Source organism: Halichoerus grypus, chromosome 2 (genome assembly GCF_964656455.1).
Source record: "Halichoerus grypus chromosome 2, mHalGry1.hap1.1, whole genome shotgun sequence".
Lineage (NCBI taxonomy): Eukaryota > Metazoa > Chordata > Mammalia > Carnivora > Phocidae > Halichoerus > Halichoerus grypus.
In genome coordinates, this window is record NC_135713.1 from 185,911,083 (window position 1) to 185,938,596 (window position 27,514).

A 27,514-nucleotide genomic window follows, 5' to 3' on the forward strand; every position below is an offset into this window, starting at 1 on the left:
ATGGAGAGCCTCCTCTACCCGTCTTTTTTTTTTTTTTTTTGACAGAGAGAGACAGCGAGAGAGGGAACACAAGCAGGGGGAGTGGGAGAGGGAGAAGCAGGCTTCCCGCTGAGCGGGGAGCCCGATGCGGGGCTCGATCCCAGGACCCTGGGATCACGACCTGAGCCGAAGGCAGACGCTTAACGACTGAGCCACCCAGGCGCCCTCTACCTGTCTTTTTTAACCAATCCCCCTTCCTCTCCTCCCGTACTGAGAGCTAATATAACAAAGTTTGATTCAGGGAGAATACCTTGCTGCTCTGGTTCTGTCTGGTTTCTTTCTCCATCTTTTGGAAGGTCTTAAGTCTATTTTTATCCTTTGCGGGTGTAGTAGCGCATTTCTTCCCCCAAAAGCTACACCAGCTGCCTCCCTTCTGCACGCTGTTAATCCCTGCGTGTCAGAGGAGGAAATGAGAAGCTGGAAGCTCAACTGGAGTTTCCCTCATAAAGCTTCATTCCAGTTAACGTTGGCTTGGGGAGCATTTCGGATTGGATTTACCTTTATTATATCACCTAACTCAATAACGGTCCTTGGACAGGAAGGAACTTTAAAAGGCCACCCAATCCATTCCCTTGCTCGAAAAAGCACAAATGAAACAATTCAGACAGATAGAAAAAGGAGATCCCTCTACCATTAGCTGTTTGTCTATTCAGACGTTCAGCAACTCCCAATCTCTGGAATTTTCTCTCACATGAATCCTAAATGCATTCCACTTTAGCCCCAACTGGCTTCCTTTGTTGGACTCGGTTATACTCTGCAACCTGCCTCTCACATGTGGAGGAAAAGAACTGACCCAAGTGGAGGTTAGTCCAGAAAAATGGTATCCGGAAATCTCCATTGTACTTTTCTCTCTGGCCAGTCAAACCTTTGTCAGACAAGAAAGGTCCACTGGGTTAGGAACTGGAGAAGTCTATTTCCACCAAGAAATGCAAGGCAAGAGGTGTCTGGGTGGATCAGTCGGTTAAGCGTCTGCCTTAGGCTCAGGTCATGATCTCAGGGTCCTGGGATTGAGCCCCACATTGGGCTCCATGCTCGGTGGGGAGTCTGCTTTTCCCTCTCCCTGCTTTGTGTGCTCTCTTTCTCTCAAATAGATAAGTAAAATCTTAAAAAAAAAAAAAAAAAAAGAAAGAGAAGAAAAGAAACAAAATGCAAGGCAAGATGCAACCTAGTGTGGCTCAACTTACCTGGACCAGTTTCCTTACCTGTAAAATGAGGGAGCTGTGTTGGATAACCTCTAAGGTTCCTTCCACCTCGAGCATTCCTGTTCTAAACATGATGAGGCTGTCACCACAAAACTGCTAAAGAAATTCCACACAAAAATGTGTTTCGCTTTAATTATTTACTCAGATTAAACAAATTTAAAAATTTCAATTATAAGCTCTTTTGTTTTGGGCCCTCATAAATGCCTCTGGTTTTCCCCTCTCTCTTTGTATGATAAAAGAAATATTGGGGGGAGGAGCAGGTTAAGAAGAGGAAGCGGCCCCTGGATGGGGAAGCCAGGTTGGGTCTGGGTCTGGCTTTATTCCTGGGCTCCTGCCACTCCCTGATGTTTCTGAATGGTTGCCCAAATATGATCCAACCTTGAATCCTAGAATCCTCGGGCCAGGAGAGTCTGTTAGGGCCTAGGGTCTTTGGACCCAAGAATGACCCCAGAAAGAGAGCTATTTGTCCTTTTTATATTTTATTTTATTTTATTTTTGGGAGAGAGAGAAAAAATATTTATATTTTATTTTATTTTGTTTTTGACACCCCCGCAAGTGGGGGTGGCGGAAGGCGGGCAGAGGAAGAGAGAATTCTAAACAGGCTCTATGCCAGGTGCAGAGCCCAACACAGGGCTCAATCTCACAACTCTGAGAAACCAAGAGTCTGACGCTTAACCAACTGAACCACCCAGGTGCCCCTATTTGTCCTTTTTAAAATAAAATTTCCAGAGAGGATGATTGGCTGGGCAAGAAAGATACACCCCAGAGATAACCAAATACCCATCACCTGTCCTATTCTTAAGGAAGCAGGTCAGTAACAGATGAGTTACTTATGTGATCCTGAGCAAAGTCACTTAATCCTGCTAATCTTCTGTTTTCTCATCTGTAAAAATTGGGGTAACTTCTTTTCACAGGGGTTATGATGCTTGCATTAGAGAATTCATGTAAAGAAGTGCCTGGCATCTAGGGAATGGTAACTATTATCATATTCCTTTCTTTACCACTAACAATAAAGTAAACTTTTTTATTTTATTTTATTTTTTTTATTTATTTGACAGAGAGAGACAGTGAGAGAGGGAACACAAGCAGGGGGAGTGGGAGAGGGAGAAGCAGGTTTCCCACCGAGCAGGGAGCCCGATGCGGGGCTCGATCCCAGGACCCTGGGACCATGACCTGAACCACAGGCAGGCGCCCAACGACTGAGCCACCCAGGCGTCCCTAAAGTAAACTTTTGGGGTCAATGCTGGGTACATACTAGGAGTTCAATAAATTATTGGTGAAGTGAGAGAGAAAAAACTGGTAGCCTGTCCTGCCCAAAAACTCTCCACAAAGACACTCAAAAACACAAAAGCGTCTTACTTGGAAATAGAAAACCATCCAGTGAAGAGGCCTACATGGAAATCCACTAGCCTTCCCTGGTCTGAGAGATTTTGTCCCTGACAATAATTGATGGATTGTTCAGACTTCTCATTTGATGAGAGGCCGGAGCCACGTATCCAAGCTCCGAAACGGTAACCAACGGGCGCCATCAGCAGGACCCCTGCTGACCTCCCCTAACACATCCATACATTCCTAGGCCCCATGCAGTTTCATGCCCACTTAATTCACTGAGCTCCAATTTGGGCCTTAAAATATATTAAAGGGAGATTTTAATAACGAAGCAGATCTGCGCATCTAGCGGATGTTCCCACGTTCCTTTTGGGCCCAGATATTTCTGAACAGCTTTTTCTAGTACAGGAACTGAGCCCCGCTTCCCCCCCACCCCCACCCCCACACAAGGACGCAGCTCAGGCCACAGCGGGGTGTTTAGCGCTCTTCAGTGGCTCCAGATTGCGGCGCCTGTGCAGGTCTCCTCATATGTAACCGATGGCTCCTGAGAGCCTGCCTCTCGTAAATTACTTCCCACGATGCCTGCGACCACCGCAGAATCCAAGTTTGAATAGAGCAGGAAAAAGGTGTTTGAAAGGCCTGTTCACTCAGCTGCATTTTAATTTCCTTTTCAATCTTGTCCCAATTAATTTCACAGAATTAATCTCACAGAAGCAAACTCGGCAGCATCGAGGCTGCGGCTTTTAGTGTGGCGGTCGCTCTGCCTGAACATGAAATAGGAGCTAATATAAAAATCCATCTGCTGTGTTTGAAATACACACCGGCTGCTACTCAGTCCTGTCTGACATTCCAAACATCAACAGCGGGGAAAAGTGATTTGGGGGTTAGTGGCCATCAGTACTTGGCAGGGGTTCAACAACAGGTGTACTCCAAAAATCCATTCAGCCTGGGCACCAGGCATGACATGGCAGGTGCTTGAAGCAGCCTCCGTGCAGGAGCGCCGGGCCCTGGCTTCATTCTTTTTATCTGCGGACCGTGAGGCCCTTCTGTGGACCAGCACCACTGTGGGCATTTATTCCAAGCGGGAGAAAGGGAGGTAAGATAAGAAGCCTCTATTTGGGTAAGATGAGTCGCAAGTTCCAACTTTCAGGGAAGTGACTCTCTTCCTGGCTCCAAGGTCTCTCACTAGGGAACCTGCCTTCTAAGTAATAAAGGTGCTCATTCTACTATGTGAGAGAACTTAAATAAATGCCTATTTAAAAATTAAGCCTCCTGTTCCAGAAGTAATTCATAGTGGCAACATGAGCTGTCCAGCAGATAGGGCCAAATTAAAGAGAGAAAGTAAAACTCTTTCTCAATTAACTAGAAAGAAGAGGTCCCTGAATGAGGTCTTCTATTTAGGGTAAACTGAGTCAACAAGCCACATCTCTTAGGCTTACATTGTGTGCCTCATGAGTTGGGCTTAGGCTCCTCCAAGATTTGCCCTGCCACTTAAGCCCATGGAGATCAGCAATCAGCTGGGCACAACAGAAGGTTTCTACTTACATAGTGGCTTAGCTGGGGTGGGAGGATGTTCCCGTGGACCAAACACACCAGCCTTTGGTTGTCTTCTCTGCCGGTGCAGTTAACATGGAAACAGAGAGCCTTACAGGCAAAGTCAAGTTTAACATCAAACACATGGTGCTGTCAGATGCTTTGGGCCTTTTGAGGCTGAGGATAGACCGACTTTGTCACCCTGAGTGACATTTAGCTTCCAGCGTGGCTGAAGCTACTTAGAATTAGGCTGGACCCTAACTCCAAACCCAACTCCTTGTTATCTGAAGGCAGCACGTCTGTTCCCAGCACCTGGACTGTGTTAGCACAACACCATGTCTGTTATAATGGGGGTTTTAAAGCCCCCCGTTCTCCACCTCCTCCCTCAAAGGACTACTTAAAGAATGTAGACCTTTCCCCTCCCTTGACCCCATTCCCTCCAAAAGAGATTTGTATGTTGTAAAATTATCTGAATGCAGCAGTACTTCCTGTCCTAAGTGTGCTTAGTTGAATGTGATAAAAGCCTCATAAAAACAGATAAGTTAATTCCTTCAATTGCTTTAAATGAAGGGTTGGGTTGGGTTTGGGTTGGTTTTTTTTTTTTCTTTTTTTTTGGTTTTTTGGTTTTTTAATTTCAGGGCTCTGAGGGAAAGGAGGTGTTTGGTGACATCTAGTGTCCATTTAGGACTTCCTCAGGCACCATTACCCTCAGCTTGGCTATGTGGGGGGATGGGCAGGGTTATTTGGGAGGTAATTCAGGGGAGTAAGTGGGGAGAATATAGGCCTGGGGCGCAGGCTGCCCAAACAGTGTGATGAAACTGATCAATGCCTGTCAAAGAGCAATTATCCACCTCTGACCTAACCAAAGGGGGCGAGTAAGGGGAGACCATCGGAAAATATCTTTTCTTATTTATGATGATATGAAAGAGAAGCAGAACCTGTCCCCACCACCCCATTTCATGTTAACAAGCAGGTCAACACTGTGCTGTGATGACGAAGATGATGATGATGATGGTGTTTTCTCTCATTAATAACCCCAATGGGAGTCTATAGAGTTAGGAGGATGGGAATGGGATTTGGGGTCAGCTGGAAGGCAACGGTCATACACCGGTCAAATTCAGTAGAGGCCATTCCTTTCCCCCAGACAGGAACCAATCGTCTAGAACAAACCCTGGCAGCCTCATTCCTTCCAGGTAATTTTTATAAATGAGGGGACACCCATTCCAAGAGAGGACAAAAGGGAGAGGATGCTTGTGTGTGTGTGTGTCTGTGTGTGTGTGTGCATATGCATGCATATAAACCTGCTAACAAGAGCCCCAATTGCATATCAACCCTATCCTCCAAACCCTGGCCATTTATTATAAAACCCATCTTTTAAAAAGAGAAAAAAACACATTTTCCACTTTACTCCACTTACCCTTAAACTGTTGTCCTGGACAGGAGCCTTCACTTTCTACACACAACACACACACACACATACACACATGCACACACCTTTCAGTCAGGTGGAAAGTCCCAGATCAGATAATTAACTATGAGGCCCAGACAGAATTGTTTACCTAGAACCATATAAGCCATGGCAGGGTTAGGTTAATGCTCAGAATCTCCCGATGCTTTACAAACTCCAGTGTAAAAAAATTCCAGCCATTTATTTTGCGGTGAATTTATAACAAATGCTGTTAAAGGCTTCGTCTTTTGACAGAGGTAATAATAAATTCACTGTTAAAGACAGTAGTTTAATTCCTTATACCTCCAATACTGCACAGAATAAACCATATTCATCACTGAGTAATTTTTTACCACATAAATCTTTAAAACTAACCGGTGAAGGCTGTTGAGACTGAAATATTGTGAATTTATTAGATATGCCCATGTAGTATTGGATTCAGAGGTTTCCATTCGAATATATTATGGGGAAAATTTGTGTCTTTAACTGTGACATTCCCTCCATTTCCCACTGCCAGTATTATAACAAGCAGTTCCTCCAGAGTCAACTGCACGTTTATTAGACAGAGATTTAGTAATAAACTCCTCACTAATCTGCCAAAGAGGCTGGATGACATTTCGGTGAGATGCTCTATTTAAAAGGAGTCACAAAAGCTTTGTTTCTGTGTAATTATTTTCTCGAAAGGAGCTCAGCCTCCCCAAACCTCTGTCTGCCAGCCTTTCTTGGTAGTATATGGGTCCAGTTCTCCAACCAAACTAGCAAAATATTAAAAGCAAATTATAACCTCATTGCAAACATATAGGGGAGTAACTTCCATTCAGTTTATAGAATTAGTTGGCGGGGGGCGGGGGGCCACTTGGGGTAATTGGTTAGAACACAGAAAAGCCGGGATTAGCAGACATTGCCAGACGTATTTAAGGGCTAATAAAAAGATTATATTGATTCTCAAACTAGAAATAATAGACAATGGTTTCAGAAAACTTGCTATTTAAAAACTTTCATCTTGACATATGACACATTAAAGATACAATTAAATCCTCAGATTTGAGCAAAAATCCTTTTACCCTACCATATTAATTTTGAGCGAAAATCTGTGCCTGTTAGATGAGAATATTCTGAATCTTCCTCATGATTTGCTAGTGAAGTGACATTTAAACTAACTAATTGATTATATCAAATTGTAATGCCCTCTCCAGTTTCATTAAGGAAACAATATTGCCAGAATGAAAAATATTTTTTTTTCCTTTAGATGCAGAAATGTGCATTATTTTTTTTTTTTTTTTAAGCAAAGAGCTTCGGCGTCTTCTCTGTTCCCACTAACATTCTGTATTTGGGAAGAGTTCCAGATACTAAAACTTCCAAGGAGCATTGTGAACTTTAAGATTCTTTTTTAATCAAATCAAATCAAATAGGTTTTTAACTGTTAAACAAAGGAGAAAAATCTCCTGGCGGTGCAAGACTGCAGCCCATCAGAATAATTGTTAAAAGACAGAACCCGGCTAGAAAGATAAGCATAATACCAGCAATTAATATTCAGCATTTCACATTATAGTCAAGAGGATGTGTTTTTCTTTGTGATGTGGCTCATAAGCTAAGAGTGTTGGGAGCCAAATTCTGAGCTCTGTCTTCTTTTTGTGCATGAGGATTAAGGAGGAAAAAAACAGCAACAACAATCCTGCTCCATCTGTAAATGAACAAACATCTTGATTTTATAGCTATTTGCTTTGTAAAACTGAGGAATGAAACAAAAATTACTGGATGCCTAAGTAACACTTTAATTTCGAATTCATTTACGCTGTAGCTATGTAGTTGTCACAAACCATAATGCAGTATTTAATTAAAATAACACAAGTGCATCTAGATATGTCCTGGGGTAGCTATCACCAAATTATAGTCTATGCCATTCGTATTTTATTTATGAAATGGCAGATTCTGAGGTGCAACTAGGCTGATACAACAGCATAAACATTTTAGACCTGCATTTTTATAAAGGCTCTTTTTTTTTTCCTGCTGTGTCTTTAAATATTTTCCTTCTTCTATCGTTCTGGGTTTTTTTCGTGGCATTGTTTTGATGTCGATAAAGATCTTGCTTTCTAACTCTTGCTTTTCAACTATTGACCTCCTGAGTCTTCTGGCTGTGAAATCCCCCGTCTGTTGTCATGAAAAGGCTTGAGTTCTTAGCAGAACTTGGACGTGGATTCCAAGAGGGTAGGAAAAAAGCAAAACTCTTTTCAGGCTCAGTGTGCTTATTCCCATACAATCTTCCTTGCACCTTTTTTTTTTTTACCTATAAATACCCATTATAGTTTACACGCTTGCTTGCTCTACTCTGTGGATGTTCACATGCAGACATACTGCTCCTTTTCATAAACGCATAGCATCTATCTTACACGCACCCACCATCTATCTCCTCGTTCACATTGGCTGTCCCATCCACCTCCTTGTCTGCAGAATTATGTTCGGCAAGGTCCCGATTTATAGGAAATAAATAATGAAAATGGAACAGACTGGGAAAGATAATCGAAACATTCAAATTGTTATTTTTCACTGTACTTTCCACAAACAGAGCATCTATAAACACCTAGCAAAGGTGTTGGCCAATTCCTAAAAAGCAGTGCCTTATGGAACATCCTGACCGAGTGGGTCTCTACACTGAATCTTTCCTGTTCTGTCTCTTGTTTTTTGGTGCTCCAAGATCTGGCCATTTTTAAACGGCAAATGATGCCGTGTTGTTATTTTCATTCTTCCTTCCTGTAATGACAAGTTTTTGTCATCATTCATCCTCTATAAGACAATCCTAAGAATTTTAAAACAGAAACAATCAACTTTTTAAAGAAAATAGCCCTTGCAGTTACATTATAAAGATATTCCAGTAATGGTATCAGCGGATCAGAGCCTGATCCTGCAGCAAGGGTCTTTTGGAGAGAGGGTTTCTTATACACACTTGTAATTATTTTAGCCCCTTTCACAGGTCACATAGAAAGTTAATTTCAATCGCTGCTAATTTCCGTCCAACAAGAGTACGGTACTTTAAGCCACCCAAAATAATTGGATTCAAAACAAATTTAGGAAATTGAGTGTGTTAGAAAGCAAATAAAAATATCCTTTTGGTAAGGAGGAGGGTGGAAGTAGTAAAAATGGCCTTTTTTTTCCCCTCCCTTCTTTCCCCTTCACAACTTTGCCATTAAAGTTGCACCTACAGCTAGAAGTTTGTCCGTGAAAAATGGTCATTTTGTTTCTCTGCTCAAAGAATGTTATTAAAATGCTAATTTAAAAGAAAAAGGAGTTAAATATCTAGCGATGGTGCATTCTAATTGCAACCATAATGAGCTCTCTAAATGTGCGTGCCCCTGACACACACAGAGCATAAACAGCAGTAAACAGATCATTAGTACCCGCGTTCATTTATTCTGGCGACCTTACCATGACCCCACCGAGGGTAGGGTGAAAAGCAGGTGGATCTGGCTGTGACACCCCCTAGAGGGATCCAGGAAATGAAGCTATAAGCGGTTGTCATGGAAACGCCTATGTGTGCAGATGATGTAACACACCGACAGGCTGTAGGGCTCCGCAACTGGGACGTTGCCTTTCCCTCGCCGGAACAATCTTGAGGATTAAATTATTCATTTCTTTAATTCACAAAGCAAAAGGAATCCTAATTTTCTTGGTGATGTGCAACTCTCTTTCATTTGTCTAAGGTCTGGAACGTAGCGACTTATCATCCCCTCTTTCTCTGAAACCTACCCCAGCTTCCTACATTCTAGCCCCAAATCACTGAATCTGGCAAAATCAAGTGGGGGAGGGGGAGGCAGAAATCTGACGCTCAACACCTGTACCTTAAAGAGAGAAAAACCTAAGGTTTGAAGCTGAAATTAATAATATAGACGGTGTCCCTTTCTGGTGAGGGCATTTAGTTGACCAGGGACCAAACGTATACCTGTCCTGAATAAGATGGCTTTGTCTGGAGCAGGGCAGAGTTAAGCCAATACCCAATGAGGAGAGCATAAAGCAGAGTAGGCACCAGCCCCAAATGAACACATCACCCTAGCAAGGTGCAAGAAAAAGAGATAAGAGAAAACAAGCATCTACTCACCCCCTCCCATGTCCAATTGAGGGAATCGAGATTAATAAAAATAATTCTTTGGAGAATGATTCCACTCTATCCTACCCTGTTTTGTACCAAACAACCTCAATAACCTTCTGGCAATAGTAGAATAACGTTTCTTTCTTTCTTTCTTTTTTTTTTTTTTTTTTAAGGAAGCAGAAAAGACGATCTCTGGAAATTATTTTAAAATAAAAAATATCCTGGCCTGTGCCTCCCCCCCCACCCCACCCCCATTGCACTTTAGATGAACCTGTGATATTGTAGCAATGGCCCTTGAAGTGCAGTGGGGAGGTGATTTAGGAGAATATTAAAGGCAATGTGGAGATTCAAGGCGCCTCTCTCAGGGAGATCTGGAGAAATACGCAGCACAGATGGGCCGAGCAGATTAAACATTTCCGTCACATTGTTTCCAAATTGTGTTGTGGTGCCTGAGGCTGGTACTGCGGTCAGAGCAAAACAGAGCGGTGCAGAGCTGTGAGCTGTTTATGGAATACATATTAATACGCCGGTCTCACATGGTATCACAATTCTATCAGCTCCGAAATGGTGCTGTCTCTATTGTTCCTGAATTCTGCACTTGGCACCTTGTTTTCTCCCATCTGCAAAGTGTTTACCTTCCCTTTATCCTTTCTGTCTTTTTTAGGCAAAGTTCAAGTTGTGTGTTTCTTTCTCATTTCTCTTCCCGCCCTCCCTCTTCTCTTCACAGTTTAGGATTTTTCTCTCGCGCACAGCCTGTGTTTTGCACACACTTTCATCACCAACAGTGTCCAGCGTGTGCATGGGTCCTGCACGCCAGGCTTCGGGCCTGAGGCTGAATTTCCCCGTGCTTTCAAGTGCTCTCAGACACCCCGCCCCCCATCTAGCTGACACATTCCTCCTCAGAACACTCAACTCTCAGCTGTCCAGTTGTCACCTTATGCCCCCCACCCCACCCAGCTGTTGTCACTGACCACCCAGCCTTTCCTCGTCCCCTTTCTCACACTCACATGCCTTTCCCTCCTCCCCAGTCCAGGCCCGCCAATCTCCAGGTTAGCAAGCTCCCTGAAATGTAACAATAAATAAAACTGGTTCAATTGAGGCAAATTTAATGATTCATTTTTATTATGATTGATAGACCAAAACTCTGAATAATGGAAAAAAGAGAAAATGATTGCCAAGAACATAAAACATGGTGTCAGCCTGGGGAGGCTGCCAAGCTACCCAAGGTTTCAGCCGAGCGCTGAGCTCCAGTCCTGTGACAGCTTCCAACCCCACTAATCCACCATCCACCCGACTGACCACTTCCTTTCCCTTCTGCAAAATCTCCCCACAAAACCACTTATGCTGAAAAATGGGCACCTGCTTGTCTTTGGTGAACAATCCTTATTCCCAGCCTTGCTTTTCTCAGCAGTTGGAAGGGTGCTGAGTTAGAGCCCTCAATTTATTTAATAATTTATGATTTCCTCAGAAAGCATTAAATTTCCAAAGCTGGATTTTAGAAGTAGAGAAATTGTGGGCCAATCCAGAGTAAAAATACAATGTTTTTGGCTGATCCTGGAATATTACAATCTACTCTGCTTAGGAATTCGAATTTCCCATCTTTGCTAATGATAATGTCGGATGTGCAAGCACTGATAAGAGAAATAAGCAATCATAAACCAATAATTCTGTGATTGATTGGCCTTTCCCATATATATATCAAGCTTCTATTGATCTTTCAAGTCAGGGGCTGATTGATTGTTCTCTTGAAGAGGAATTCTCTTATTTACAAGCACTGGTATAGTGAACTTAGATGGTTAAAAGAACAAAAGTATGAGACATTTTCCGGGAATCTTGTTCCACAGAGGCTTATCGAAGCCCAATTCAATGCAAAAAGAGAACATTTCTATTAGGAACATTCTCAGGGCAGACAGAGTCAAGCAGCTTGCTCCAAAAGCCATCACGTGGATTTGAATGGGAGCTATTGAGAGACGTCACAGCTAAAGAGATGGTGCCTTAGTGGTACACGTGAAAGTAATATAACACTGTACATCAATTATACTTCAATAATAAAAGAAAAAGAGAGAGAAAGGGATGGTGCCTTAGAAAGAATGAGGAAGCTTGGTCAGCCTTCAACCTTAGAAGAAGGAACAGACTCTGAAGCTGGAGGGCTGAAGCCTAAGAAACCCAGCATGGCAGAAACAAGGATTCTTGACTTCCTTTCACTGTACTTTTAAAAGCTGGGGGGAGGCTGGGGTGGAGAGAGGCCACCCTGGGCCAAAGTGCAGATCCAGGCCATAAAGATCATTGTATCCCCCACCCACACACACACACACACAGAGCACTGGTTCATAAACTGTAGAGGGTTCATAAACCCTTTGAGAATCTGATGAAAGTTCTGGACTTCACCCCAGGGACAAGACATAAAGACATATAGACACGTGCACACAAAATTTTACACCAAATTCAAGGAGTTCAGAGAACCCTTCACGTCCATCCATGGACAAGCCAGGGGTTCACAGACTCCAGTTTAAGAATCTGTGCCCTAGAGGATGGTGCTTTCCTTTTGTTGGAACAGCCTAGGATTCACTGAGCCTGGAAATTGAATTCTCATCCCAAGACAGGATGGTCATTCCAGGTCATGTCTGTGCTATTCCAGGGGAGCCATGGAAGAGCTTATACAAATAGGAACCAGCAGGGAGGAGAGAAATTAAAATGTAGCAATCATGGAGTAGGGGTATTTAATCTCTTTTAAGGCTTATGATAGGCGCCTGCTGGTTTTCCCCCTGATATCCCCTGACACCTACTGACAGGGTATTTGCAGCACCACACAGGGACTCAGGGCCCTGTGACAGGAGGAGCACTGAGGAGGTCCGTGATAGTCTTGAAACCATAAACAGCAATAGGGAACCACTAGAGGCAGAGTCAAGCTGTGCGACATGTCCGTGGTTGGTGGCCATACTGCTTTTTGTTTATAGAATTTGCTGTTGTTTTTATGGCAGGTTCGGTAGGGTTGTTTTGTTTTGTTTTTTTCCTTGTTGATGGAGATTAGCAGCATAAATCCTTTTATGGCAGTGTGCAATCCCCCATAAACACTTTTGATTGTTGCTGATGGTGAGTGCTGGGTCTGTTTCAGGTTCACTCGATGTTCTGCTCATATAGGCCAATAGCTTCTCCAACCAGACAGGGAGTCCAAGTAACCAACCTTTGCTTTCAAGATTCCTTCATTTGGGGAGTTCAGGGAGGTGGAACAGGGTTGGTGTTGAGGGAAACGGATGTCTAATCAAGCCTAGAAATATTTATGATGAGAACAAACCACACGGTGCACTATTTTTGAGTGAAAAGCTTCTATAAAGACTTCGTGACAATAGGCAAGTGCTGATGTAAAGGGTTTGTTTGCTTTTTTTAAAACAGCTTTTTATATTCTTATCTAAAGCATCTTGTGTTACGTAATTAACCCCTTAGCTATACCATACACAATGTGTATAGAGTTAAGGAGTGAGGAGCCTGTGCAGTTCTGATCCCTTCCCGTGGTAGGCGTGTATCCCCACCTTGGAGGTAGAACCACTTCCGCATTGAGGATTTCAGGTCTCCCGGGAGTGTCTCAGCATTTTCTGGTCTTTCTAAACATCCAGGCAGGGGAAGTCAAACTTTATTGAAAACGTTGATCCCAGGAATTCAGTCCCGTCTGCCATCCAAAACTAAAACCCAAGAATCAGCAACTTAATAAAAATGCAGTAAATTAGCACCTCTAGACAAGAGCAGAGTTCATTCAGAGCTGGGGTCTGCCTGGCTGAGCCAGTACTCTCTCCATTTTAATAGTTTAATAAAAATTAGCATAATTAACGAACATCTGTATGATCCAGAGTGGTGCAATTTGGCACTTGGAAACGAGGGTTTAAACATGATTGCTGTGAGTTTAATGTTGTTTTAATTCTTTTTGGCACTGTGCAGTGAAATAAACGTTTGGTGGTGATAGTTCTCGGCCGGATCTCATTTGCATTTTTCTCCCTTTGATTATGAGCAATTGTGGACTCCCCAGCAATTCATCAAAGTAGAAATTATTTTAAAATACCTCGTGGTGTTCAGATTGGGCTGGAGCAATGCATGGGAGGTGGTAGTGGAAGAGAAGCCTAGAAATTTTCCATTCATGCTTTAAAATCTCAGCCCTGCAGCCCTTTTTGGGTATCCAGCCAAGGGATGAAATCTGGAAAAGCCAGTCAGATCCCAAGACCTGTAGGTGCTTTGATTAAGCTCCTAGGCTCCCACAGCAGGGTACTTACGGTCTCTGAGACTGTGCCATCCTCCTTACTCTCTGCCTGCTCTTTTGTTTTGAAGGGCAGAGAGTTGATTTCACTCATTTCAGTTCTCAGCACTGTGGTGAGGCTTCTCCATCTGCGGTCGGCAGGGTCAGTGTTCCCCTCGAGCAAGAGCACACGGCCTGGGAGCCTGGTCTTTGCAGGTGTCCTGCTGAGCCTCATCTGCTTCCTGTTTGCACCCTCTTTGGGTTGGCAGAGAGCACCTTCCCAAGGCTTGGTCCCTACTCCCAGCATTACGGCTAAAGGCGGATGCTACGGAGCATGAGTCGAAGTCAGGAGTCTGAGACAGTCCCTAGGGAGGGAATGCCTGGTCTGAGCCCCTCAGGTGATGAAGATGACACCATATGGCAGGTGGAAGACCGCCCTTCACACGTGTTTCAGCAAGTTGACATCGATCAAAAGACTATCAGACGACACTGTGCCCACCCTCCCGCCTGTGAGGTAGCAGAAGAGCTAAAGCTAGGGTTTTTATGAGTAACAGTACGAGAGGAAGACAGAATATGTGTCTCTCTCACAGCAAGGCTTTGTGGAAATGGCATTCCAGCAACATGCTAAGCAAAAGGCAACACTACAAGAAAACTTAAGGCAGAAACTGCCCTAACTTCAGTGTTGGAAAATGGACAGTAACATAATTTGTACGGAGAGGAGTTTAAAACATCCTGACAGGCAGAGGCTGAGGGGCTCTGGGTAATTTCCCACAAGGCAATGCAGACTGTAGGGAGAAGTTGGCCTGGGGGAGAGTGGGGGGCATGAGAAGGTGTGGGGAAACAGTGGGCTGGGTGGTAGACACATGCAGTTATTTAAGACTGGTTCTTAAAAGGTAATTCCCTGTTCTTTTTAGGATCAACTCAGCCTCGCTTGGTATGGCATTTGAGGCTCTCTTCATGGTATTTAGGGAGCCATTTGGGGAAACTCTCTCCAAAGGCAGTTGCTCTCTTCCCGCCACAACCAGTTCAATCACCAGGAGAGTATCTTGGATTTAGCTGAAACTAAATCTGCTCAACTGAAAGAATAAATCCCACTGCTCCCTTCATTTCTTCATAACCTTATTTAACAAGTATTTTTTGGCCCCTGTCTGTGCCGGCTACCATGCCGAGTGCTGGGAGTAGAACAGCAAACAAAACCAGCGAAGTTCCAACTCTCACAGGACTTTCCACCTTGTGATTGGCAGTGAGACAAAGGCAGCAGATACAAGACAGCATGATGAACTCATGTCCAGGGAAGCACAGGACACAGTACACAGTACAGAGTTGTGGCCCCCACACAGAGAGTGGCAAAGAGAAGCTTCTAGAGCGTCTAGAGAAGCCCAGGAATTGAGATCTGAAGGCTGCTTAGGAGTGAGCCCCATGAAAGGGTGAAGGGAAATAGGAGCTAAACAGGCAGAGGAAAGGCTCCAAGCTAAGAGAGCCTGTGGCCCATGGGAGTAGCGGATACAAAGTCTGTTTTACTAAGGGTCCACTAGATTTAGGGGGTAAATGACAATGCTGAACAGTGAACAGGACCAGGTAATGCACAGCCTTGTTCACCTTATTAAGACATTGACAAGAGGCAGTGGGAACCCACTTAAAGGTTTCAAGCAAAGCAGTGATTTTTTATCAATGTGCATTAAAATGATTCTGGCCCCAGAATGAAGACTAGATTGGAGGGGAACAAGAATGGAGATACAGAAACGAGCTTGGAGGTTGTTTCTGTAGTCCTCATGAGAAATGACAGTGACATGACAAGGGTATTGGCAATGGGAATGGAGAGAAGTGGATGGATTCCAGTAATACTCTGAAAAGAGAATCAACAGAACTCAAAGACTGACTGGAAGAGGAAGGTGCAACTGGAAATGACTCTTGAGTTTCTGGCTTCATTAACAGAGTGCATAGAGCTACCATCCACTGAGATAGAGAACACAGGAAGTAGAGCTGGTTGGGAGTAGGAATGGAGACAGAGGCAGGATGATGGGTTAAATTTAGGATATATTGAGTTTGAGCAGCTTGATGGACATGCACTTGGCATTAGGATCCAACACTTAGATCTGGGCTGGAGCTATGGTTGTGAGTCATTTACATGGTGGCTAAAGCACAGAGGTATATCAGATTGCTCAAGGGAAGTGCATCAAGTCAGAAGAGGGCCAGGACAGAATGCTGGAAACAACCACATCAAAAGGAAGGATAGAGAAAGATGAGCTTGTAAAGGAGAATGAGAAGCAACCAAGGAGGTAAGAGGGAAGCCCGGAGAGTATAATTATCACAGAAACTAAGAAAATAAAATGCCTCAAGAAGGGTCCATAGTTGCCAGCACTGTTGAGAGATGAAGTTAAGGACCGAGAAATACCATAGAATTTGAGCAATCGGAGGTTATAGGAGACCGTGGAGAAAAAGTGTAAGTGGAGTGATAGGAGCAGAAGCCTGAGTAGAGTGGCTTGAAGATGGAACAGAAAGCAAGAAGTTGGGGTAGAAAGTGAAGTAAACTCTTTCAGTAAGTTTGACAGTGAATTAGCATAGATGAGTAGAAATGGGAAGTAGGCATGAGGTGGGGACTATTTAATCACTGTTTCCAAAGACAAAAGAAACTTGAATACATTTCGTGCTGATGGAAGGAGCCATTTATATTAGAGGCAGAAGTCAGACTCCACAGAACCTCACCTCTAAGAAATAAAGAAAGTGGAAGGGTTACAAAGCCATGTTACCAGGGAGAGTCTTCAACCGTAGCCGTGGGACCTTACGCTCTCCTAGCTTTAACTTCCTTTTCTGGAGGAGTAGGGATAATATCATCTCTCCCCTTTGTTGTGGGAATATAAATGTCTGATGCATAGTAGGTGCTCTAAACATTAGATTCTTCCCCCAGAAGAGTTGGGAGGTTGACGGGCACATCAGTAAGGACAGGGAGGACATGGGAGCCCACATGATGCTCTCATGTACCCATGATGAGAGAGTCTTAAACCAGAGGAAGGACGCCTCCTCCACTTTAATGGGAAGGAAGGGTGGTTGTCAGTACAGGTAAGTTCCTCTTTTGGTGGCTGAAGGTTGACACATCTGATGGCTTCTCTTTTCTTTTTGAAGGTGGAAAAGAGGTCATCTGCTGGAAGGGCGGGGGAGGCAGAGCTGGAGGAGGGGGGAGATAAGCTATCCAAGGAAAAGAAGGATAACCAGTTGACCTGGAATTTTATTGTGTCACCAACCTGGTTTTCTTTCTTTCTTTTTTTTCCTAGTAGAATTCAACAGCCAAGTGTGTAAAAAGACAGCTTCATGGTACCGTATATGCAGTTGAACTAGAATACATGATATTCCCTATGTATTCCTAAATTTTACTTCCTTTGAAAGAAAGAAAATATTTTCTGGTGCTTTCAGAAGCAGTCCCATAGTGTTTAACATCTGCTGTGCTTTTGAAAAGCTCTTCTGTATTCAGGGCGCCCTACTCCCAACCCTGTGATTGCTCGTTCTTTTACACCCTCTCATTCCCTTTCTTATTTGCTCCTCTCTGGGGCTCCTATGTCCTCCCTGTCTTTACTGATGTGCCTGTCAACCTCCCAATTCGTCTGGGGGAAGAATCTAATGTTTAGAGCACCTACTATGCATCAGACATTTATATTCCCACAACATAGGGGAGAGATGATACTATCCCTACTCCTCCAGAAGAGGAAGTTAAAGCTAGGAGAGTGTAAGGTCACACGGCTACTAAATGACCAAGTGGGGATTGGATCCCAGTCTGTCTGACTCCAAAGCCCATTACTCTGTGCTATAAGCTCCTAGGGAGCAAGCAATGCTCTGATTCATCATTATATATCTCATGGGATCTCAAACAGCACTTTGCACATAGACGATGCTTAGTAAATATTATTGATTTGAACTATGACGTGACTCCCTGAATATCTTTAGTGTTCTGGCATTTAGGATGTGCCCAACTTTCTCAGAAGAAGCCATTCCACTCTGCTTAATAAAAGACATGCTCTTTAGGTTCAGCAATGGCATCGAATGTACTAGATTTACAACGTAGACAGGCAGACGGCAAAATGAAGGTAGAGTTTGCTTTCCTCCTCTGGGAGATTTTTTTTTTTTTTAATCTAATAATCCCATCAGGGGTGTTAACAAGTCATACTGTAGTGTCGACAAAGAAACCACCCAACATAATCTCCCATGCAATCACTGTCAGAGATTAACAGAAACGTGACTGAATTCCAACTGAAACCACTCTCTTTTCATTTTTCAGGAGTATAACGCGTATGGCTGGTGGGTAGGAGAACTGAACAGCCTCATTGGGATTGTTCCAAAGGAGTATCTCATCACTGCCTTTGAAATGGAAGAAATATGAAGCCCAGGTATCAAAACTATTGCCAGTAAATGCATTGGTCATGCCTTCATCTCTCTGTGAAGGATAAGAGTTGCCCATGGCTTTCCTGCACTTCCACAGGTGATGCTAATGATTTCCTGTTGGAACAGGATGAAGCTGGAATTGTTTTTCCTAAATTGGGGAACTGTGTCGGTTAGGATTAGGTTCAACGACATGTGAAACAAAACTCAAAATAACAATGACTTAATTAACATAGAAATTTATTTTTCTCCTCCGAAAAAATCTGGAGGTAAGTGATCCAAGGTACCCAGGTTCCAGATATCTTCTCTTTTTGCTCCACTGTATGTCCCAACATTCCAAAGCTTACCTTGCGGCCCAAGTTGGATGCTCCAGCTCCAGCTTCATGTCTGTACCCTACCCAGCAGGAAAGATGAAATGAAAGGGGAAGGGTACACCCACTTGTTTTAGGGACATTTCACAGACGTTGCACACACCGCAGCTTACATCCCATCGGCCAGAACTTGGACAGAAAGATAGACTTATTCTAGGTAGAACCTGTGTCCAGCTTAAAAGTGGAGAGGGGAGAGGATTCATTAATAAATAAAAAGGGGAGAATGGATATTTGGGGACAACTAGGAATTTTTGCCACAAGGATGGGTCTGGCTTTTTTTTATCCCCAGCTCTCAAATCCAGAGTACCATTTCCCCCAAATGCCCATGTATTACGATATGATTGGCCAAGACTAGGAATCCAGGATGAGGATTCCTATGGAACATAATCAAATTAACTTTTAGGTAATAAAGAATATAGCTTGTGTTTTATGAGCAAGAAACACATCACATTTAAAACAGTGGAGGGAGTGCCGGCTTTGGGTGGCGTAGCTTTGGTGCAGAGTGGGTTTTGTTTAGAATTAGGATGGTGATGGAGGGCACCCAAGGCTAGCATGATGTCTCTAGCTCCTTCTTCTGGCCTGAAATGGGAGCAGACTTCACTACTGGGGGTGAGGGATGACTTGCATGACAGTGACACAAACTATCCTTGGAATCTTCCAGACCAGGGCCCATTGTAGTGTCAGCAGCAGCTGAGTGGATTCATTTAGGAGGATACATAAGTATAGATCTTACTCTATGATGCCCTTGTACAACCATAAAGCACCAGCTCAGGCCTGTCACTCAAGGTCTGACTTTATGACTTTCCTAATGAGGATTCCATTTCCTAGCCATGAATGCAGAAGCGTTGGAATTCTTCTGGCAAATCTGAACACATTCACTCTACTTCACTTTGTCATGTATTTAATGACACAGCTGTTTATCTCCTCTTTCTCTTTGACCCAACAATTCTACAGCTAGGAATTAATCCTATAGCTACACTTGCACACATGCAAAAGGATATACACATGGGGTGCCTGGCTGGCTCAGTCCGTAGAGCGTGTGACTCTTGATCTCCGGGTTGTGAGTTTGAGCCCCACACTGGATGTAGAGAATACTCAAAAATAAAATCTTGGGGCGCCTGGGTGGCTCAGTCAGTTAAGCGACTGTCTTCGGCTCAGATCATGATCTCAGGGTCCTGGGATCGAGCCCCGCATCGGGCTCCCTGCTCCGCGGGAAGCCTGCTTCTCCTTCTCCCACTCCCCCCTTCTTGTGTTCCCTCTCTCGCTGTCTCTCTCTCTGTCAAATAAATAAAATCTTTAAAAATATATATAATAAAATAAAATCTTAAAAAAAAAGGATATACACACAAGATTACTTGTCTATAATAACACACCACTAGAAATGACCTAAATATTCAGTAGAGACCTGGCCAAATAACTGTAGTATATTCATAGAATTAAATACTATGCAACAGCAAAAAAGAAAAGGAAGCTCTCTGCACTGATGTTGGTAAGAAAAAAAAAAAGCAGCAAAGAAGGGTAGGCCTAATGTGTTCCATTTGTGTGAGAAGGGGGTCTCCAAGGGCACCTGGCTGGCTCAGTCCGTAGAGCATGCAACTCTTGATCTCAGGGTCATGAGTTCAAGCCCCATGTTGGGTGTAGAGCTTACTGAAAAAAACGTGGCAGTTTGGGAGGGGGGGAGTCTCCAGTTGTTTCTGTGTGTAGAAGATATCTCTGGGAGAACAGAGACAATAGCACTGGCTGCCTCCGAGGACAAAGTGCATGACTGGGAGGGTAGGAGGGAGATACTCTTTACTTTGTGCCCTTTTATACCATCTTTGTTTTGAATCATAAAAGCAAATTTATATATTTTTCCTCCTTTAGGACACATATCCTTGTCTCTGGCCTGCCTTTATGAAGAAACCGATCGTCAGGAGTTCCTATCCCCTACCCCAGCCACCCCACCAACACCATGGATTCTTCTCTTTACTGAAGAGACCCAAGCCTCTGACACCTTGTAGTAACTGAAAACCGCCAGCGAGACAAGTGGGAAAAGGCACACTCAGCAGATCTGTTACTACACCTGCCTTGTCATAGCTCATCCCACCTTTATTTTTTTTTCATCCCGCCTTTAAACATGTCCACACATCCACTTCTGCCTTCTCCACAGGCTTGTCACAGAGAAGGTGAGAGAGAAGGAAACCTTTGGAGGAGGAAGTTGCTGGTTGTTTCATCTGATTGGAAAAGCATAAATAAACTTCATATTTGGTTCCTGGAACAGTGTGTGATAGTGTCAAATTTCTTTTTGCAGTGATCTCAAAAAGGCCGGTTCTGGGCATTCCTGCCACCTCCAGACAAAGTAGAAAAGGAGAGCCAGAGAGAAAACAAGAACCCGGACAGAGGGGGGGACTTGCGATTATCTTCCAGGGCAGAATCATCTCTGGAATCCGAGCCTGCCTGCTTTCTGTTTGGCTTCTCAGACTTCCTTTGGCTGCCTTCTTGGTGGTTTTTCCTTATGTGCTGAATCTCTGAAATGAGACAGGGCTAGAAGCAAGTCCTTGGAGTCAGCACATTGGAGAGTTCCTTCCTGGCCCTCAGCTCACAACCACAATGTGTCTTGCATCATAAGTCCCAGGCAAAGGCCAAGGAAGTGCTTTGGGGAGGGCTTATGTGTACACAGCCCTGTTCCTCTTCCTGTGGTCTCACGTTATCTGTGTCTTAAAGAGGCAGCAAACATAGTGGTTAAGAACATAAATTCTGGAAGCAGACAGCCTGAGAATAAATCCCAGTTCCCCATTTACTAGGGGAGCAAGTTACTTGACATAGACACGCCTCATCTTCCTCACCTTAGAAAGGGTGTAGTCCATTTCACTGGGTCATTAGGAAGATTAAAGAGTCAACATGTGTAACATACTTGGGACAATGCCTGCCACATAGTAACTGCTCAATAAGGGTTCGCTATTATATATGGCCAGTCGCTATGCAGAAATTTTGAAAAATGGGCAACTGCGCAGCTATAGAAATTTTCTCTCTGGAACTGCCTATTCAGAGCAGCCCTGGGTCGGCAGTAGCCTTCCTCAGCTCTGTAACAGCCATCTTCTAGCCCTGCAGTAAGACACCCATTTCACATCACCAAAAGAGAGAAACTGGAGAGCAAACGGGGATGCTTCAGTGCATTCCAAATTTCTTAAAAGATTTTTATGCCAGCCATTCATTTCCAGATTGTCTGACCCAGGAGCATAAAAAAAAAGGAAGCTTTTTGTGTATGTGATGGATAAGGAGGTAAGAAAAGGGGACAAGTGAGGTTGGGGAGGGAAAAAAATGAGATGAAAGGCAATACAGAACTGTTGGTAACGTGCCCTCCACTTTACACAGGGTGCTAAAGGAGACTGAACCACTAGGTGGCAGCAGATGAGCAGATGAACCAAAAACAACCAATTGCCTCCCCTTTTAGGAGCCTTTGCACCAATCCCAACCTACAGGTAAGCACAAGGGCATTGTTCTAAAGTGGTTAACAGAGGAAGCAAACTGAACCCCCCCCCCAGAGTGGTCCCTCCCTTAAAGAACCCCCAGGGACCCAAGGCTGGAAGGCTGGTGGCTAAGAGAGGAGAAAGGCATTGTGCCATTGCTCTGGGACTGAGAGACACCGGAAAAGGGGACACCAGAAGAGGAAGAGACGGTATCTGGGACAGGGTCAGAAGGGGGATGAAAAAGGAGCAAGGTCAAGGTAACTTCACTCTCTGCACAGTTCAGGGATCTCTCAGTATCATGGTCATTGGCTTCCAGCATTTAAAACAGCATTTAAAACAAAATCCCCTTAGTGCAATAGTCCCTTCTATACCTCTAGGCTTGTGTATACCCATACCACTCACCATTCTGTGGAGGTCTCCGGTGACTGCAAGCTAGCCACCACTCCGACCTCTGACCCTGCCAGCTGGAAAGCCCAGCAGGAAGAGAAATCAGATTATTGGCCCTAAAAGATATAAAATGGACTAATCCGGAATTCGGTCCATCACCATGGGGCGATCTTTGACCTTGTTTCAGGCAGAAAAAGATAAGAGCAAGTCTGAGGGGTTGATAAGACTATCTCCAGGCTGTAGGGCATTCTCTGAGGAGAACGTTCCACAGGAGAGCTTTGGGAAGCACTGGGTTCCTAAGGCCTGAAGAGAAACCTCACCCAGCAAAACTGCTCCCCATTCAGTTCAACAGCCACTATTTTAACCAACAGCTTCAGAAAGCAACTGGCTAATCAGGTTACCACTTCTCTGTTTGACCCCACTAACCAAATCCCCACTTTAGCGCCTGTGACTAAGATAACCGGGGCATTAGACCACGTAACTAACCACATGGTATGTAGGATGGCTTCTTAATAGCCACTAATTGCTCTGGCATGTGAAATAGGAGAGGGAGGCTTTTTTTCCTTCCCTGATTTTATGTAAAGGAAGGAAAATAAGAAAGGTAAGATCCTAAATTTAAGATGCAAATGTATAGGGGCGCCTGGCTGGCTCAGTCAGTTAAAGGTCCGACATGATTTCGGCTCGGGTCGTGATCTCAGGGTCATGAGCTCTCTGCTCAGCGGAGAGTCTGCTTGAGATTCTTTCCCCCACTCTTCTCCCTCTCCCTCTGCCCCTCCACCTGTGCTCCCCCGCCCCTTCCCCCCGGCTCATGCTATCTCTCTAAAATAAAGAAACAGGGCGCCTGGGTGGCTCAGTTGGTTAAGCGACTGTCTTCGGCTCAGGTCATGATCCTGGAGTCCCGGGATCGAGTCCCGCATTGGGCTTCCTGCTCAGCGGGGAGTCTGCTTCTCCCTCTGACCCTCCCCCCTCTCATTCTCTATCTCATTCTCTCTCTCTCAAATAAATAAATAAAATCTTTTTAAAAAATAAAATAATAAAATAAAATAAAGAAACAAAATCTTAGAAGAAGAAGCAGGAGCCCCAAATGTATAAGGGCACGTGGCTGGTTCAGTTGGTGGAGCATGTGACTCTTGATCTCGGGGTTATGGGTTTGAGCCCCACATTAGGTATAGAGATGACTTAAAAAAGTAAAATCTTAAAAAAAAAAAAAGGCAGCCATTGTATATCTTCCTTTTACAGATAAATAAATAATAATTTACCAAGAACTCGCTGACATCCACCGCATAATCTGACCTAGGGCCCCGTACGGTTGGGCCTGCATTGTCCAAGCTGGTATCTGAGAATACTAAATACTCTGAAAGCAGTCTTTCAGCTCCATTTTCTCTGTCATCTGTATAGCAAAATAGCATACACATTGTTTTGCAACCATCTCAATATTAAATTTCCTCGTACTGTTATTATCTCTTAGAAATCTGTATTTAATTCAAAACCAACTGCACTTCTTCCTCTGGCGAATAAAAACGGGAAAAAGAAGGGAATTCCTACTGCGTCTCCTTCCCGAAACCCAGACAGTTTGATTCCATTTAAAATTCCAAGGGTGGAACCGACGAGATGCCCGCCCTCCCGTTCGAAACAGATACTTGATCTAAACATAGCACATAAGGAACTGCCTAGATTTCAAGTTATCATTCCCTTCTTTTTTTAGCCCTTCAGTTTGCCCAGTTGCACCACCTCACGTGTCATCGGGTCTTTGCGAGTGGCAAAGCTGAGGATCTGAAAGGGGGTGACTTGGAGAAAAAAAAAAAATCACACAAAATCTGCCGGGGAAGAGCGAATGCAATGAAGGACTCTGGAAATTCTCGGTCTGCTGCTTTGCTTACTGAACCACTCGAGTTGTGCCACCGTTGGACACCTCCGATGACACATTTTCAAATTCTACACTCCATGCCCAGCACGTGGGTCACAGTAAAGCAGAGAGCCAGACAATGCCATGATAATGGGGCGAGGGAGATTCACCCCTGCTTTTTTTTTTAAGATTTTATTTATTTGACACAGAGAGAAAGACACTGCAAGAGAGGGAACACAAGCAGGGGGAGTGGGAGAGGGAGAAGCAGGCTTCCCGCGGAGCAGGGAGCCCGATGCGGGGCTCAATGCGGGGCTCCATCCCAGGACCCTGGGATCATGACCTGAGCCGAAGGCAGACGCTTAATGACTGAGCCACCCAGGCGCCCCTCACCCCTGCCTTTAAAAACCCGTTGGAGAAAGGTGGAGTTGAGAGAAGCAAGAAAGAAAAAAAAAGAAACCAAAATAGGATTTTTTGTGGTTGGTTTTTGGTTTTGGTGTTTTTTTTTTTTCTTTTTCATTTTAAGAACAAAACTCTCAGATGCCAAGGACAGGGGTGCTTTCATCTTTGGCCCCAGAGCAGCCTTCCCCACAGGTTCTCCCCAGCCAAGAGTGGCTCGGAAGGGTAAATCTTACGTGGCATTGATTTGCTAATTCCCGGAGCACCAGCGAAATCTGTGGAGCTGACTTTAGAAAAAGGAGCGGTCTACACAGAGGATTATCCCTGCTACACAGCCCAGTGACTCAGACTCATTTACTAGTTTGTGGATTACCATAGTCCCTTGCTCCTCCCCCTTCCCCCCTGCCCAGCTATTGCCTTTCCCTGTAGAATTTAGAGATTGGGTAGGGAGTTTCAAACTCGCAACCAAAAAGAGATTTTTTTCTTCACAGGATTCAAATTGTTCTCCCTATTTCCCTATCAAAAACTAACTGTTCAGAAAACATGGCTGTTTTCTGTGGGGGGGTTAGTTGTTATTAGAATGAATCGATGACCATTCTTTTGCAACTCTTTAGGATTCAATTAATGATACATTTTAAGATGCAGCCCATTTTGTACAAAAATCTTTTATAAATGTAACACCTCCCCCCGCAAAAAAAACCTATTGTATTAGAGGAAACTGAAGTAGAATCAGTAGGGCGACCGTATAATTTATTTTCCAGAGACACTTTGAGACTGAAAGGGGGAGTTATTGCTAATTGATGCCAAGATCACAGGTGTAAACCAGGATCAGAGGTCACCCTAAAAATCAGGCAAAACGGGTTGTCCAGTCACACGGGGAGCGGGCGGTAGATAGATGACGGGGCTCTCCTGGTACGACGCTGGGCAACGTGCCTTCTAATGAAGTCGTCCCCTGCCCGCCTGGTTCCTAGGCAAACCCTGCCAACGAGGCTTTCTTTTCCTGATGCCCAGGCTGTCCTGAGAGGCCCGGTATCTTTGGCATCAAGCGGCTGGTGGGGCTGGCCGGCTGTCAGTAGCTATGTGTGTTCAGTTCCCTCGTGGGGCCCCATCACAGCCCGCCACCTGGCAGGGTGCCACGGAGGGAAGCATGTTTGGAGCACGGGGCAACAGTATGCCACTTCTTGCCTCCTGTGACGGGAGTGAGTTCCAAGAGGCTTCTAGTGCTGGTCCTCAAAGAGGGCAGGCATCTGGTTCTACTGCAGACGCTCTCAACCTGATGGTGAGCAGCTGGTCCTCTTTTATTCCCCCTCATCAGATCAGGGAACAGAAAACAGGCTACAAACACTCCCCTTTACCCACGGTCAGCCGCCCCGGCATTGCTCTGCCTTGAATGCCCCAGGCGGCACCTGCACCCCGCCCACACGCACCGGAAGCCTGCCACGGGGCCGGGATGCAGGGCTGACTTTGCGCCTGCTCGGCCTGTCACTGGGACAGCCCACCTCGGGGCGAGCGCCCGGCGTCTGGAGATTTTAGATCATTTCTTCTGACATCTCGAAGGCAGTGCAGGGGAAAGTGGGGGGGGGGGTGCAGAACTTGGAGCTTATTACTTCACCTGTTAGTGCAAGCTCTCTCAACCTGGCACTCCTGGGGCCTGACATTTGGGGCCAGATAACTTTATGTTGTTGGGGACATTGTGGGATGTTCAGCAACACCCCTGTTCTCTACCTACTAGATGCCGGTAGCACTCCCCCCACTCTCCCTCCCCCCACCCCGTGCTGACCACCAAAGCTGTCTCCAGGCATTGCCAAGTGTCCCCTGGGAACAAAATCACCCCTGGTTGAACACCAATGTCTCGGGTCATTTGTTTGCTTAGGGCCAAGCACGGAGAAACTGCCCTACCTTCTAGAAGTCTGTGCTTTAGCCACTGGATTATAGCACTAGAGAGGAGCATACTGCTAGGTTGGGAAGACCCAGAGTAGAAAGGCCATGGATTCCTCAGGGTTTAACACCCGGCAAACCAACTGCCACGCTCCACAAGCACCTTAGAGAATCGTGGGCCTGCACAGCTGCAGATTTGCGCTACAAAAAAAGATGTTTTCAAATGAATAAGCCCAGAATTGCCGGTTTAGAGAGCTGCAGGCCAGCGAGTCCCTCACGTCTAGAGCTCTGTGGTTGCGATCCTTGTTTCCCTTTTCTGTAGCAGAAATCTAAAAGGGGAGCCCTGAAACTCTTGATCAGGACTGAGTGAAATGCCGTGTTCTGCTTCAGAGCGGGAGATCAGGGTCGTCGACCCACGGAGAGGGCAGCAGCTGCCCCCGATGGGGGGCTCTGGTGCCCCGCGCCTGGCAGGCACTGGGTCGGGCTGGTGCGGGGCTGACTGCAGCCGTCACGCAGGACAGATGTCACCTCCCGGCAGCTACGGCCCGCCATCCTTCCTGCTCCTCCACGTTAGTTTTGAAGGGGAAGTTTTCTTATGCAAAGTAACTCCTAGGAGCTCTATCAAGAACCAAAAAAGTAAAACCCAGCCAAAACCCACTGCCTTCTCAGGAGGCCAAGATAGGACGAGGGGTCCATTACCTTTGTTGGTTTTGCCTGCACGGGCCAGACAGCAAGGCCATTGCCGGCCCTGGTGCCAGCCAGAGCCCTGACGACGCTGCCTCCCATGGGCCCCGAATCCGAGGCACCTGGAAGGGTTATTAGCAGGATTGGAACTCATCCCTCTGCTGGGACTAGATCATAATTACAGTAATTTTCTAACAGAGCTGGGCAGTAGGACTGTTTAATCAGCATCCGACTCCCTTGTGCTCCCAGGCCTCATCACTCAAGGAGAGGAGT

General features: G+C 45.0%; 1 protein-coding gene across 1 annotated transcript in view; it reads left to right on the forward strand.

The window, feature by feature from the left end:
• Positions 1-20,858, forward strand: part of SKAP1 (src kinase associated phosphoprotein 1) — a 271,214-nt gene extending 250,356 nt beyond the window's left edge. Inside the window, exons 12-13 of the mRNA XM_078065633.1 lie at positions 18,130-18,238; positions 20,465-20,858. Of these exons, the coding sequence (XP_077921759.1) occupies positions 18,130-18,231 (102 nt within the window). The 3' untranslated portion in view covers positions 18,232-18,238; positions 20,465-20,858. The remainder of the gene's footprint in view (positions 1-18,129; positions 18,239-20,464) is intronic.
• The last annotated feature ends 6,656 nt before the right edge of the window (positions 20,859-27,514 follow it).